This window comes from Nyctereutes procyonoides, unplaced genomic scaffold (assembly GCF_905146905.1).
Source record: "Nyctereutes procyonoides isolate TBG_1078 unplaced genomic scaffold, NYPRO_anot_genome, whole genome shotgun sequence".
NCBI classification, from domain to species: domain Eukaryota; kingdom Metazoa; phylum Chordata; class Mammalia; order Carnivora; family Canidae; genus Nyctereutes; species Nyctereutes procyonoides.
The window spans coordinates 539389-552193 of NW_026575044.1; the positions used below are offsets into that span (position 1 = coordinate 539389).

Genomic DNA, 12805 nt, shown 5'->3' on the forward strand with positions numbered 1-12805 from the left:
TTAGATAATAATATTTTCTTATGTACCTAGGGCAGACAGAATTTAGGTTATATTTATAATAGTGTTTTTCAAATGATTTTGACCATAACCAATAGTTAGTAATGTATTTTATATTGCAACACAATGCACACACACACCCCAAAAGTTTTATGAATAAATCATATCTAATTACTTGAGTTACATTCTGATATTTTCTGTCCATTCCATTCAAAAATGCAGATTGATTCATTAATTTATTTCATAGCAAACTAAAGAGTCATCAATTCTAGTTTGAAAAACAGTGGTTTAAAGGAACTGGAAAGGTGAAGTTTAGAAAATTGGGTAGGAGAAAGGAGAATAGAAGCAGGAAAGAGGATGATGGTAAATCATTGAGTTCTTCAAGTTTATTCTTTGGGCTGAAATCTCAAGATTAACATAGCTCATATAAAATTGAGGGGAATGTACTGTAAGTCCTAGCCTCAGCAATCAGACAACAAAAAGACATTAAAGGCATTCAAATTGGCAAAGAAGAAGTCAAACTCTCCCTCTTCGCCGTTGACATGATACTCTACATAGAAAACCCAAAAGCCTCCACCCCAAGATTGCTAGAACTCATACAGCAATTTGGTAGCATGGCAGGATACAAAATCAATGCCCAGAAGTCAGTGGCATTTCTATACACTAACAATGAGACTGAAGAAAGAGAAATTAAGGAGTCAATCCCATTTACAATTGCACCCAAAAGCATAAGATACCTAGGAATAAACCTAACCAAAGAGGTAAAGGATCTATACCCTAAAAACTATAGAACACTTCTGAAAGAAATTGAGGAAGACACAAAGAGATGGAAAAATATTCCATGCTCATGGATTGGCAGAATTAATATTGTGAAAATGTCAATGTTACCCAGGGCAATTTACACATTCAATGCAATCCCTATCAAAATACCATGGACTTTCTTCAGAGAGTTAGAACAAATTATTTTAAGATTTGTGTGGAATCAGAAAAGACCCCGAATAGCCAGGGGAATTTTAAAAAAGAAAACCATATCTGGGGGCATCACAATGCCAGATTTCAGGTTGTACTACAAAGCTGTGGTCATCAAGACAGTGTGGTACTGGCACAAAAACAGACACATAGATCAATGGAACAGAATAGAGAACCCAGAAGTGGCCCCTGAACTTTATGGTCAACTAATATTCGATAAAGGAGGAAAGACGATCCATTGGAAGAAAGGCAGTCTCTTCAATAAATGGTGATGGGAAAACTGGACATCCACATGCAGAAGAATGAAACTAGACCACTCTCTTGCACCATACACAAAGATAAACTCAAAATGGATGAAAGATCTAAATGTGAGACAAGATTCCATCAAAATCCTAGAGAAGAACACAGGAAACACCCTTTCTGAACTTGGCCACAGTAACTTCTTGCAAGATACATCCACGAAGGCAAAAGAAACAAAAGCAAAAATGAACTATTGGGACTTCATCAAGATAAGAAGCTTTTGCACAGCAAAGGATACAGTCAACAAAACTAAAAGACAACCTACAGAATGGGAGAAGATATTTGCAAATGACGTATCAGATAAAGGGCTAGTTTCCAAAATCTATAAAGAACTTATTAAACTCAACACCAAAGAAACAACATCCAATCATGAAATGGGCAAAAGACATGAAGAGAAATCTCACAGAGGAAGACATAGACATGGCCAACATGCACATGAGAAAATGCTCTGCATCACTTGCCATCAGGGAAATACAAACCAAAACCACAATGAGATACCACCTCACACCATTGAGAATGGGGAAAATTAACAAGGCAGGAAACCACAAATGTTGGAGAGGATGAGGAGAAAAGGGAACCCTCTTACACTGTTGGTGGGAATGTGAACTGGTGCAGCCACTCTGGAAAACTGTGTGGAGGTTCCTCAAAGAGTTAAAAATAGACCTGCCCTACGACCCAGCAATTGCACTGTTAGGGATTTACCCCAAAGATACAGATGCAATGAAACGCCGGGACACCTGCACCCCGATGTTTCTAGCAGCCATGTCCACAATAGCCAAACTGTGGAAGGAGCCTCGGTGTCCATCGAAAGATGAATGGATAAAGAAGATGTGGTTTATGTATACAATGGAATATCTCAGCCATTAGAAACGACAAATACCCACCATTTGCTTCAACGTGGTTGGAACTGGAGGGTATTATGCTGAGTGAAGTAAGTCAATCGGAGAAGGACAAACAGTGTATGTTCTCATTCATTTGGGGAATATAAATAATAGTGAAGGGGAATATAAGGGAAGGGAGAAGAAATGTGTGGGAAATATCAGAAAGGGAGACAGAACATAAAGACTCCTAACTCTGGGAAATGAACTAGGGGTGGTGGAAGGGGAGGAGGACGGGGGGTGGGGGTGAATGGGTGATGGGCACTGAGGGGGACACTTGACGGGATGAGCACTGGGTGTTATTCTGTATGTTGGTAAATTGGACACCAATAAAAAATAAATTTATTAAAAAATAAAATTGAGGGGAACACTGAAGGCAGAGAGGCTTTTGTTTTCACATTCGAAATTTTGGTAAGATATTACTTATCTTAAGGTTCCACTTCCACCAACCCAGGTAGAGGGTTGTTGACACAGGATGATCAAGTAGCAGTGATTAGGAAAATGTAGGTCTTAGTTTAGCTCTCTTGAATCCATTCAGTTTGAATAGGACATGAAAGTTTCCACTTGCTCCCAATAGGTATGCAGAAATTATCTGAGAATTCTCTTAGCAGGCAGTCTACAGGAGAGTTGCCATGGCAGGGGCTAAGTGGCATTTTAGGAGAGAGATTTAGAGTAGGCTACTTGGTTCAGGAACTCAATGGGAAAACTGGATCTCTGGGAAGGTCATCTGATGTGCTCATAGAAAGCAAGTGGAATCTAAACAGCAAGAAGAGAAGACAGTCTGTAAATTCATCAACTGCTGTCTTCAATTTAAGATTCCTAGGGATCCCTGGGTGGCTCAGTGGTTTAGTGCCTGTCTTCAGCCCAGGGCGTGATCCTGGAGTCCTGGGATTGAATCCCACATTGGGCTCCCTGCATGGAGCCTGCTTCTCCCTCTGCCTGTGTCTCTGCCTCTCCCCCTCCTCTCTCTCTCTCTCTCTCTGTCTCATGAATAAATAAATAAATAAAATCTTAAAAAAGATTCCTAAAGGATGAGCATGAACAATAACCAAACAAAAGAGAAACACCAAGAGACTCGCAGGGCCAGAGAACAGCCCCAGGATCTGTGTTTGAATTCAAGAAATTTTGGCTTTCTTCCATCCCAAGATCATATAAGTCCTTTTTTCCCATAAGTCCAGATACAGTGGTGGAAAATTCAAAGGTTGGGGGGTTCTGAAAGACTGAGCATTAATCCAAAAGAGATTTGGAGATTAAGTTGTGCTGAACTGGAGGTATTTCTCTTGTCTTGAAATGCTTTTATGTTTCTCCTTACATAATTTTGGATATTTGTCTGTTGTCCTATTTATGTTAGACATAAAAGAGTGACCTAAGCATTAGTAGTCTAGTATGTACTTATGGATAAAATATTATAAAATATCAAGAACTCACAGGGAGAAGATGAGAGAAGATGAGAGGAATCCCCAGTTTGTAGCCAGCAAAGAAACAAAGATATTAGCCTAACATGAGCAAGAAACTTAATTCAGCCATCAAGCTGTATGAACTTGGAAGCAGATTCTTCTCCAGTACTTCTAGATAAGAGCCCAGCCCAGTGAACACCTTAGTTTTGGCCTTGTGAGACCTTAAGCAAAGAACCCAGCTGAACTATGCTCTGCTTCTGACCTACATAACTGAGAGTAATAGATGGGTGTTGTTTTGAGTTGGTAAGTTTGTAGCAATTTGTTATGCAGCAATAGAAAACTAATACAAGGACAAAGGCGAGGTACTGAAGCAAGCCAAGGTTGAAGAAAATTATGTAATATTACACCAAGGAAGGAGTTTCATAAAATAAAAATGAAGCAAAACTTTGAGACAGGTTTGAGGTACTTTTGCAACTTTGGCTGCTCTGAGATTAATCAACATGCCTAGAAATGCTGACATGATTGGTCTTTAGTTTTTCTTAGACTCCCAAAAGTTCCTGATTACTAGGAAAGGAGTTGTGGTATCAGGCAAATACATTATTTGTGACTTGTTCCTTTTTTTTTTTTTAACTTAATCATGGACATTTAACTGTTCCTACTCAGGATTATATAGCACATCTCAGATCCCATGCTTACAGACTGATTCTTCTAAGTTGACCAGGTAGAAAGTTCATAAGAGAATGGCTATATAGTTAATAATTACATTTTTAAAAGTAATTTTTTTGGAGGGAGTGGTCAACAAAGAGCCAAACCCTTCTTATTTATGGAAGTAGATTTGTTCTTTTCTGATTACAAAAGTTATCCAAGTTTCTGATTAAACACTACAGATTATGCAGATGCATTTGACACTTCTTTCACCCAAAATTTACTAAAATGACTGTAAAAGTATTGGAGGTATGAACTTGCAAGGGAAAAAAAAAAGGGAAAAGTAAGAACAAGGAAAAACAAACAAGAACATCTTGGAAGATAAAGCATACATAGATCAGTGACAACTGGTGTAACAGATCTCAGAGAGTCGAAAGCTAAGTCTAGGTCTAACCAAATGGAAATCCAGATCCAATAATGATATCATAAGACATTCAAGGTCTACAGTTTTTTACTTTACATGTATAACTTCTCAGAGGACTTCTGGAGGATGTACTCTGATGTACTCTACGAAAGGCGAGAATAAACTAAATAGTAGGACAATAAGGGCTTCAGTGTTACAGCTTTGATGAGAGAAGGAAGGCAAGCATTAAGAACTATCTTTAAGAGACAGTTAAAAGAAGAATTAAGTTGATGGGCCAGTTGATGTGTTTAAACATATTGAGCGGAGAATCATAATTCTGTGAGAGAATTTGGGGGATTAATTAGAGTTAGTACCTGTAAAATTAAACAGAGGATACAGGGCAATTATAAACTCCAGTGAAAACAAAAGGAAGAAAATGTAATCAAAATCAACTAAGTGGTTCAGTAATGAACAGTATTTACACAGTTATAATGATATAAACGTGAAGGTTTCATTCAAACAAAAAAAGATCATAATACTATATGAAGAAGGAGATGAAAAATCTTGTAAATAGGTGTGACCTTTGTTCCATATAATTTAAGGGGTTGTTGTTTGTACATAGCATCAGTTAAAAAAAATTCTATAGTGCAGAGGGAGTTACAAGAAATGAGTGTAATGGGCCAAAAATAAATATGGTGAAACAGAGAATTTAAATTTAATTTAAAAGAGGACCATTATTAGTGTGAGTAAGGGGAGATCCAGTGTTGCCTCATTTTCTGATTTTTCAAGAGAAGATTTTTTTTTTGATCTCTAGATTTTTATGTAAACTATCATGATTTTAAAATATTACATTAAAATCTTAAAACGGTATAGATAAAATAGATCAGTTGCAGTATAAGAAGAGCCAGTTTGGTAACTTTAAAATACATAAAAAGGATTGATTTTTGTCTAGTAATTTTGTGATTTGTAGCTTTTGGTGAGATTAGAAAGCTTGGTAGAGATGTAATCAACACAGGAGAGACTAAACATTAGAAAACAATTGATCCAGAGAGCAGAATACAATCAGGGGAAGTGAACAAAGGATTGTGAACCCAGAAAAAAGAGCTTTTACTCATGAAACTTCAGGCCAAAATCCAGGCAATTTACTGATGTATTGTTTGGAGATCTCCTGTGAAAGACATTTCCCTTAGACCTGTGGCCTAGTCTGAAAATACTTTATTTTCTCAGTGATCAAAACAGGTGAGGGAAATATGTCACTCTGGCTTTAGATCAGCAACACAAATGAGAACTAGAAGGGCACAGGGAGGTGCTCCAAGAAACAGCCACAAAAAGTTTGAATGATCTGCACCTTTGTTTTTTCACATTTAACAAATGTTTGGATACTTCTCAAAGGGAAAAAAAGTGCTGAGAGAATGTAACATGCTGATTTTAGAAACCAAGGGTAATGAAAATACAGAATTAACAGGCTTTTATAACATAATCCCATAATATGAATTCTAGTTATACAGCTCTAGACTCTTAGTGGTATCTGAGAAACATAGCAAAGTGATGCTGTCACCTGCAGTGTGGGCCCTCTCAAAAGGTATAGTAATTAGGAAACTGAATAACCAGTGTATTTGTTTCCTGTGTACTGTAAGTTACCACAGACTTGATGGCTTAAAACAGCATGACTCTATTCTCTCACAATTCCAGAGGCCAGTAGTCAGAAGTCATTATCCCTGGCTAAAATGAAGGTGTTTGTAGGGCTATGTTCATTCCAGAAGCTCTAGTGGAGAATTCATTCCTTGTCCCTTCCAGCTTCTGGAATGCCAGCATTCCTGGGCCTTTTCAGTGCCTAGAGGCACATCTTGAAGATGGAAGTCAGAGCACAATACCTTCAAATCTCTCTTTCTGGTGAGGTGATCACATTTTTCCCCCCTTCTATCTCCAAATCTCCCTCTGCTTCTCTTATAAGCATATATGCTATGGCATTTTTAGCACACCCAGATAATCCAGAATAATTTCACCATCTCAAGATTCTAACTTAATCATACCCCAGTTTTCCTAATTAGGAACATTTGCGAGTTCCAGGAATTAGGACCTGGCATCTTTGGGGAGACCATTGTTCAATTGTCCAGCCTACCACCATCCACTGGCCCATAAATATTCACATCTATCTTACATGCAAAATACATTTATCTTGTCTCATCACCCTAAAGTTTCAATCCATTGCAGCATCAGATCAAGTCCTGAGTCTCATCTATACCTCATCAGCTCAAAAGTCCCAAATGGCATAATCTAAATTATCTAAATCATATATAAATGAGACTCTGGGTATGATCTACCTGGGCCAAAATGTCTCTCCATATGTGGACCTGTGAACTAGGAAACAGATTCTCTTCTACTAAAGTACAGCAATGAGATAGGCTTTGGGTACCAGTTACAGATGTTCTCATTCCAAAAGAGAGAGAATGGAAGGAAGAAAGGAGTTACCAGTCCCAATTTTGAAATCCAGTGGGTAAATGTTATTGGTCTCAAGGCCTAGAAATAACCTTTTGTGTCTCAAGGCTCCAGCTTCTGGGCCCGCAGTTCCACCCTCTGGAGTATTTCATCTTTTTCTTGAAGAGAAGCATATGTTTGCAGCTGATTATCTTATCAATCTATGATGACAGATTCAAACGTTAGTCTTCCTTGAGCAGCAAGAGATGTAGCTACTCTCAAAAGCTGTATCAGCAGTGCCTATCTTCAGCAGTGCTTTGCAAAGTAGTTTGAATATGAGGATTGGATAAGATTCCTATAGAAATCCTGCCAGCTCAAAAGGCCACTTATTGCAGTGGCACCCAGCAGTTTACCAAGGGGTTAAAAAGGCTAGAGAGACAGGCCAGCTTGAATCATGATCTTGTCTTTTCCATTTACTGATCATTTACCATTTTTTTTTTCTTTTTAAGCTTCAGATTCATTTGTAAAAGGGAAAAACTGATACCTACCTTATGGGATTATTGTGAAGATTTAATTAATGGGTAACAGTGTTAGGCATATAGAAAGTGCTCACTATAATAGCCCTAAGAGTCAATAGCGTGCTAATCTGAAACTCTGTCAGCACATTTCAGCAACATATTCTAGGCTCTACAATGTTGTACAAGATGTTGAACAGTTTCAACAATTCTTTACAGTCCAGAAAATAGCTATATTAATAAGAATAATTTTCATATCTTTATAACATTTAGAGTTGTCACAGACATTGTCTCCTTAAATGTAACCTTTTTATTGAGATATGAAACATAATATTAATTTTGTACTTGAGGAGGAAATAGTAGCTTGAAAAGTTATTGCTCTTCCTAAATTTGCATATATAAATGGTTTATCAGAAGAAGAAGACAGACGAGGTAGGCTTAGCCAGGCAGCGTTCCTAAGGTTGGAGGCAATATGGGAGCTGGAGCATAGGCAAGCCCTTGCACCTGCTGATGTGGTTGTTAGGCAACACAGGAAGTGACTTAATGGTTGCCTAGAAGCATGACTGCTGACAGAGTCCTTATTGCACAGAGACAAAAGGGCATTGAAGAACTTCAAATAAGTGTGTCCTGTTCTTGGTTCATCCTGTAGCAGTCTTATTAATTATATGGTTTTTGAAGGCCAAAGAGCACCTGAAACTTAAAATCTGGTCTGAATCATTCAGTGGACCTTTGGTAACCTCAGTGGAAGAATGGGGACAGCCCTGTTTTTTAAATGAGTAACTCATGTAATTACATAAACCTAACCAATATTTGCCTTCGGATTTTACTCCCAAGTGGCTCAATTATTAATGGTTTATCAAGGGTGAATTCTGTAAACAGAGACCTTTAAAGCTATCTCACTATCTCATTTACTTCTGAAGTGAGCAAGGAATTTACTTTCCAACCTGCTCCTGATTCTGTATTTTGTAGATTCAAACCTAAGAGGGATTCTAATTGCATGGAAGCTGGTTTGGCAGCCTGTGCTCCAGCAATGATTTCTCACACACTTCCCACCTCACTTCCTGGTCTGCTGCAGTGATGTCCCACTCACCGAGAATTTCCACAGGCCCCCGATGTCTTCACTCCTCTCAAAGCAGGTGGGCTCTAGCCCCTCTTCCAGGCAGCTTCTGATGGAGGCCAAGCCACTGACTCCAGCTCCGATGATGGCCACTCTTTTCCCCATAGTTAACCTGCATAAAGGCCCAGAGAACATTTCTAGCAACAGTATTACTGAAAACTTTTTTTGTATCACTCTTTGGTTTAATTAGAATTTAGGGGAGCCTAAGTGGCTCAATTGGTTGTGTCCAACTTGTGATTTTGGTTTAGGTCATGATCTCATGGGTTGTGGGATAGAGCCACAAGTTAGGGTCTGTGCTCAGCAGGCAATCTGCTTGAGATTCTCTCCATCTGCCACTTCTCCCCACTCAAGCTCTCATTCTCTCTTTTTTTTCTAAAATAAATAAATAAATCCTTAAAAGAAAAAAAAAACACCTTTATTTTTGCACCAAGAAAGCAATGTTGAAAAAATGGATCAGAACTCTTTACTAACCTAACTGCATTTTGCATTTCTCCCTGATTTCTAAGAAGAATAGTTTGTTCCAAAAAAAGAAGCACTTTGTTTTTACTCAACTTCCCAAAGTTAAGAGACTTATGATCTAGCATATGTATTTGTCATTTTTGCTTTTGGCCTTTTGTCATTGATTTCCTATCTAAAAGTGAACATGAGAAAGAAAAGGGGATTCACAACTAAAATACATATGCAAGGACACCTGGGTGGCTCAGTGGTTGAGCATCTGCCTTTGGCTCAGGGCATGATTCTGGGGTCCTGGGATGGAGCCCTGCATCGGGATTTCTGCAGGGCACTTGCTTCTCCCTTTGCCTATGTCTCTGTCTCTCTATCTCTGTGTCTTTCATGAATAAATAAAATCTTAAATAAAAAATAAAATAAAATGAAATAAAACATACATGCAAACACCAATACCTACAAACATGTATGTATATATGAATGAAGAAACAAATATGCATGTGTATGTGCACACACATGCATATTTATTTCTTCTTTCTATTTTGGCATAAGACTCAATGCTGAACAAGGTCAGGTTCTGTCTACATTTCAGTATGCCAGGCAGTCACTCCATTCCTCCCTTACAATGTTCTTCGCTTTCTTAATTAAAAAAACCCAAACAAACAACAACTCAGGTGTCTTGTCTAAAAACAACTTCTTTCTACTAGCTGCCACCCCCACCTCCATTCTCTTTTTTAAAAATTAAATTTCCTAATCTTTTCCTGTTTCTGACAATATCTTTAGGCCTTACTATTACTTCTATTTTTTTTTCTGTTTAGACAAAATCACATAGATATGCAGTGAAATAGACTTGAATGACAAGAATCATGACCCTTACTTCTCAGAATAAAAAGATTTACCTGAATTATATGTCATTCTCATTCTGGCCACATTTGGTATGAACTATAGATTCCCTTCTCCATTTACCTATCCCTCCCTCCTCCCTCTCAACCCATTATAATATCATTATTTTCCCCTTTTCTACCTTTTTTCTTTATCTTCCCTTCTGTATGTTTAAGTCCTGTCCAAGTTGTTTGGGCAGTTTGGAAGAAAAATGTTTTCCATAAACCACCACTGCATGGAAACTATTGGAAAATGGGAGGAACTGCTTTTACTTATTTATTTATATATATATTTTTTAATTTGGGAGGAGGAACTGCTTTTAAAGGGGAACACATTTCCCGGTCCTCTCACAAGTGAGCCTGAACCACGAATTCTCCAGATAGGCTGGGCTCTGCCCAGTTTCTGACCACTTGGGTGCTTGCTTTCTCTTTAGGCAAGATAAACTTAACCCACTGTTTATACTTCTGAATGCTCTGCCTGTGAGCCAGGCAGTTTTTCCCAGATGACTCCAGTTTTCTACTCTATTCTATTGTGTGTTATTTCTAAGTTTACCTTATTTTATTCAGTTCTGATTTTTTAGAGAGGATATCTCATAGAAGCCGCCTTAATACTGTAGAAGACTGGCTGCTTAAATGAGACATCCCAGCAGTTAAAATGAGTTTCCTATGTTCCTTCCTCCTGTTCTCTCTTTTGACCTTTGTGGTCAAAGGCCTGGATTTTGCAAATTTGTATTTCTTTGATTGTAGGGACAGTGTGCCATCACAGAAAAGATAAAATTTAATAAGTTGATTCATTAGTACCAGGTAAAATTATGTTGATGATAAGACTAAATAAGCTACATCTAACTCCCACTCATGAAATACAATGAAATTTCTAAAAATCATTTTCTGATCAAGCATATTCTTATATCACTTAAAATTATGACACTTCAATTATTTTACTTAGTTTATTCCTCAATTTAGCAGATGATATTTAGCAGAAGCTGGCATATATTTAATTTGAGGAACTGCCTTTTTAAAATGTCTTTTGAAGATGGTAGTAGTCATCTGTAAAGTAAATGTGGTTATGTGAATAGTCAGAAAGACTTCAGATCTTCATTTTGTCACTTACAGCTATTTGGCCTTGAGTAAGTCATATAATCTCTCCAATTCTTGGTTCCTTCATTAATGAAATAGGGATACTACACTATTACCATTTGTCTTGTTCAGTTGTTGCAAGGATTATAGGATATTTATATGTATATATATATTTATATTTATACATATATACATGCATGGCTTGTAGGTAGCAATTAAACCATAAATTTGGGGTGTAGGTAAGATTTTTTTTAATTTTTAAATTTTATTTTTTATTTTTTATTTATTTTTATTTTTTATTTTTTAAAGACTTTTTTTTTAATTTTTATTTATTTATGATAGTCACAGAGAGAGAGAGGGGCAGAGACACAGGCAGAGGGAGAAGCGGGCTCCATGCACCGGGAGCCCAACGTGGGATTCGATCCCAGGTCTCCAGGATCGCGCCCTGGGCCAAAGGCAGGCGCCAAACCACTGCGCCACCCAGAGATCCCTATTTTTATTTTTTAAAAAATATTTTATTTATTCATGAGAGACAGAGAAAGAGAGAGAGAGAGAGAGAGAGAGGCAGAGACACAGGCAGAAGGAGAAGTAGGCTCCATGCAGGGAGCCTGATGTGGGACTCTATCTCAGGACTCCAGGATTATGCCCTGAGCTGAAGGCAGACACCCAACAGCTGAGCCACCCAGGTGTCCCTGATTTTTTTTTTTTTAATCACAGGATTCACTAAATTTTCTAGGGCTGCAATCAGACCAATAATTTTTATCTTCTCTCATTTTTCATAGAGCTCTTTTTAGTTTTTAAAGAGCTACACAAACTACAGTGCAAAGAAGATTGGATCTCTTTCTTAGGAACATTCCTGTAGCCTTGTTCATCTAAGGAGGGGCAGGACACACCTGATTCCACCTTGTCCTCTGATCTTGTTTTCTCTCTCCAGCATGTGAAAAAGGCTACTCTTCCCCTCTCTGCCCTTTGCAGGAGTATATTCTGTTTGTGGCAGACACATTTACTGATCCTGGTCTATCTCCTGGGCATCTCAGCCTAGCTTTTGCTTGCTGTAGCCTTCTACAAAGCCCTCTCATCTTCAGAAACTCAACTGTCCAGGCTTGGTTGGGGTAGTAGCCACTCCCTGCTTCATTGCCTCTTTTCCAAACCTCTCATGCAGTTTCCTTTCTGTTCTCTGGATGGAGGGCCAGTTAGAACACTTGGAAGGGCAATTTAGCTCAGAGAGTATGGCACTCCTTGGAGGCATAACAGGTATGTTCCAAGCTTACTCATAATTCCTGGCCATATTCCCAATGCACTATCTTTGACTGCTGTTCTAGACTCTGCAGCTTCAGGTTTCTAGGTAGCAGTTTGAATGCAAGCGCTTCAGGGAAGAGGGCTGACACCTAAGACTACTTGAAGGAAGGTTTGAGTTAAGCACCGATACTGTACCAGCTCATTCTCTTTTCTCTGTTCCTTGACTTTGTTCAGTCCCCGTAACTGCATAGAAGAGGTACCTATACAAGCTTATAAAGAGATCATCACTTTGTATGTGCCTCCTTTCCTCCTTTTTTTTTTTTTTTTTTTTTTTAATTTTTTTTTTTATTTATTTATGATAGTCACAGAGAGAGAGAGGCAGAGACACAGGCAGAGGGAGAAGCAGGCTCCATGCACCGGGAGCCCGACGTGGGATTCGATCCCGGGTCTCCAGGATCGCGCCCTGGGCCAAAGGCAGGCGCCAAACCGCTGCGCCACCCAGGGATCCCTCCTTTCCTCCTT

The 12805-nt window shown here is 38.4% G+C and overlaps 1 protein-coding gene across 1 annotated transcript in view; it reads right to left on the reverse strand.

The window, feature by feature from the left end:
- Window positions 1-10231, reverse strand: part of FMO3 (flavin containing dimethylaniline monoxygenase 3) — a 32182-nt gene extending 21951 nt beyond the window's left edge. Inside the window, exons 1-2 of the mRNA XM_055324536.1 lie at window positions 10111-10231; window positions 8613-8751 (exon numbers count right to left, since the gene is read on the reverse strand). Coding sequence (XP_055180511.1) covers window positions 8613-8744 — 132 coding nt within the window. The 5' untranslated portion in view covers window positions 8745-8751; window positions 10111-10231. The remainder of the gene's footprint in view (window positions 1-8612; window positions 8752-10110) is intronic.
- Between the last annotated feature and the right edge of the window lie 2574 nt (window positions 10232-12805).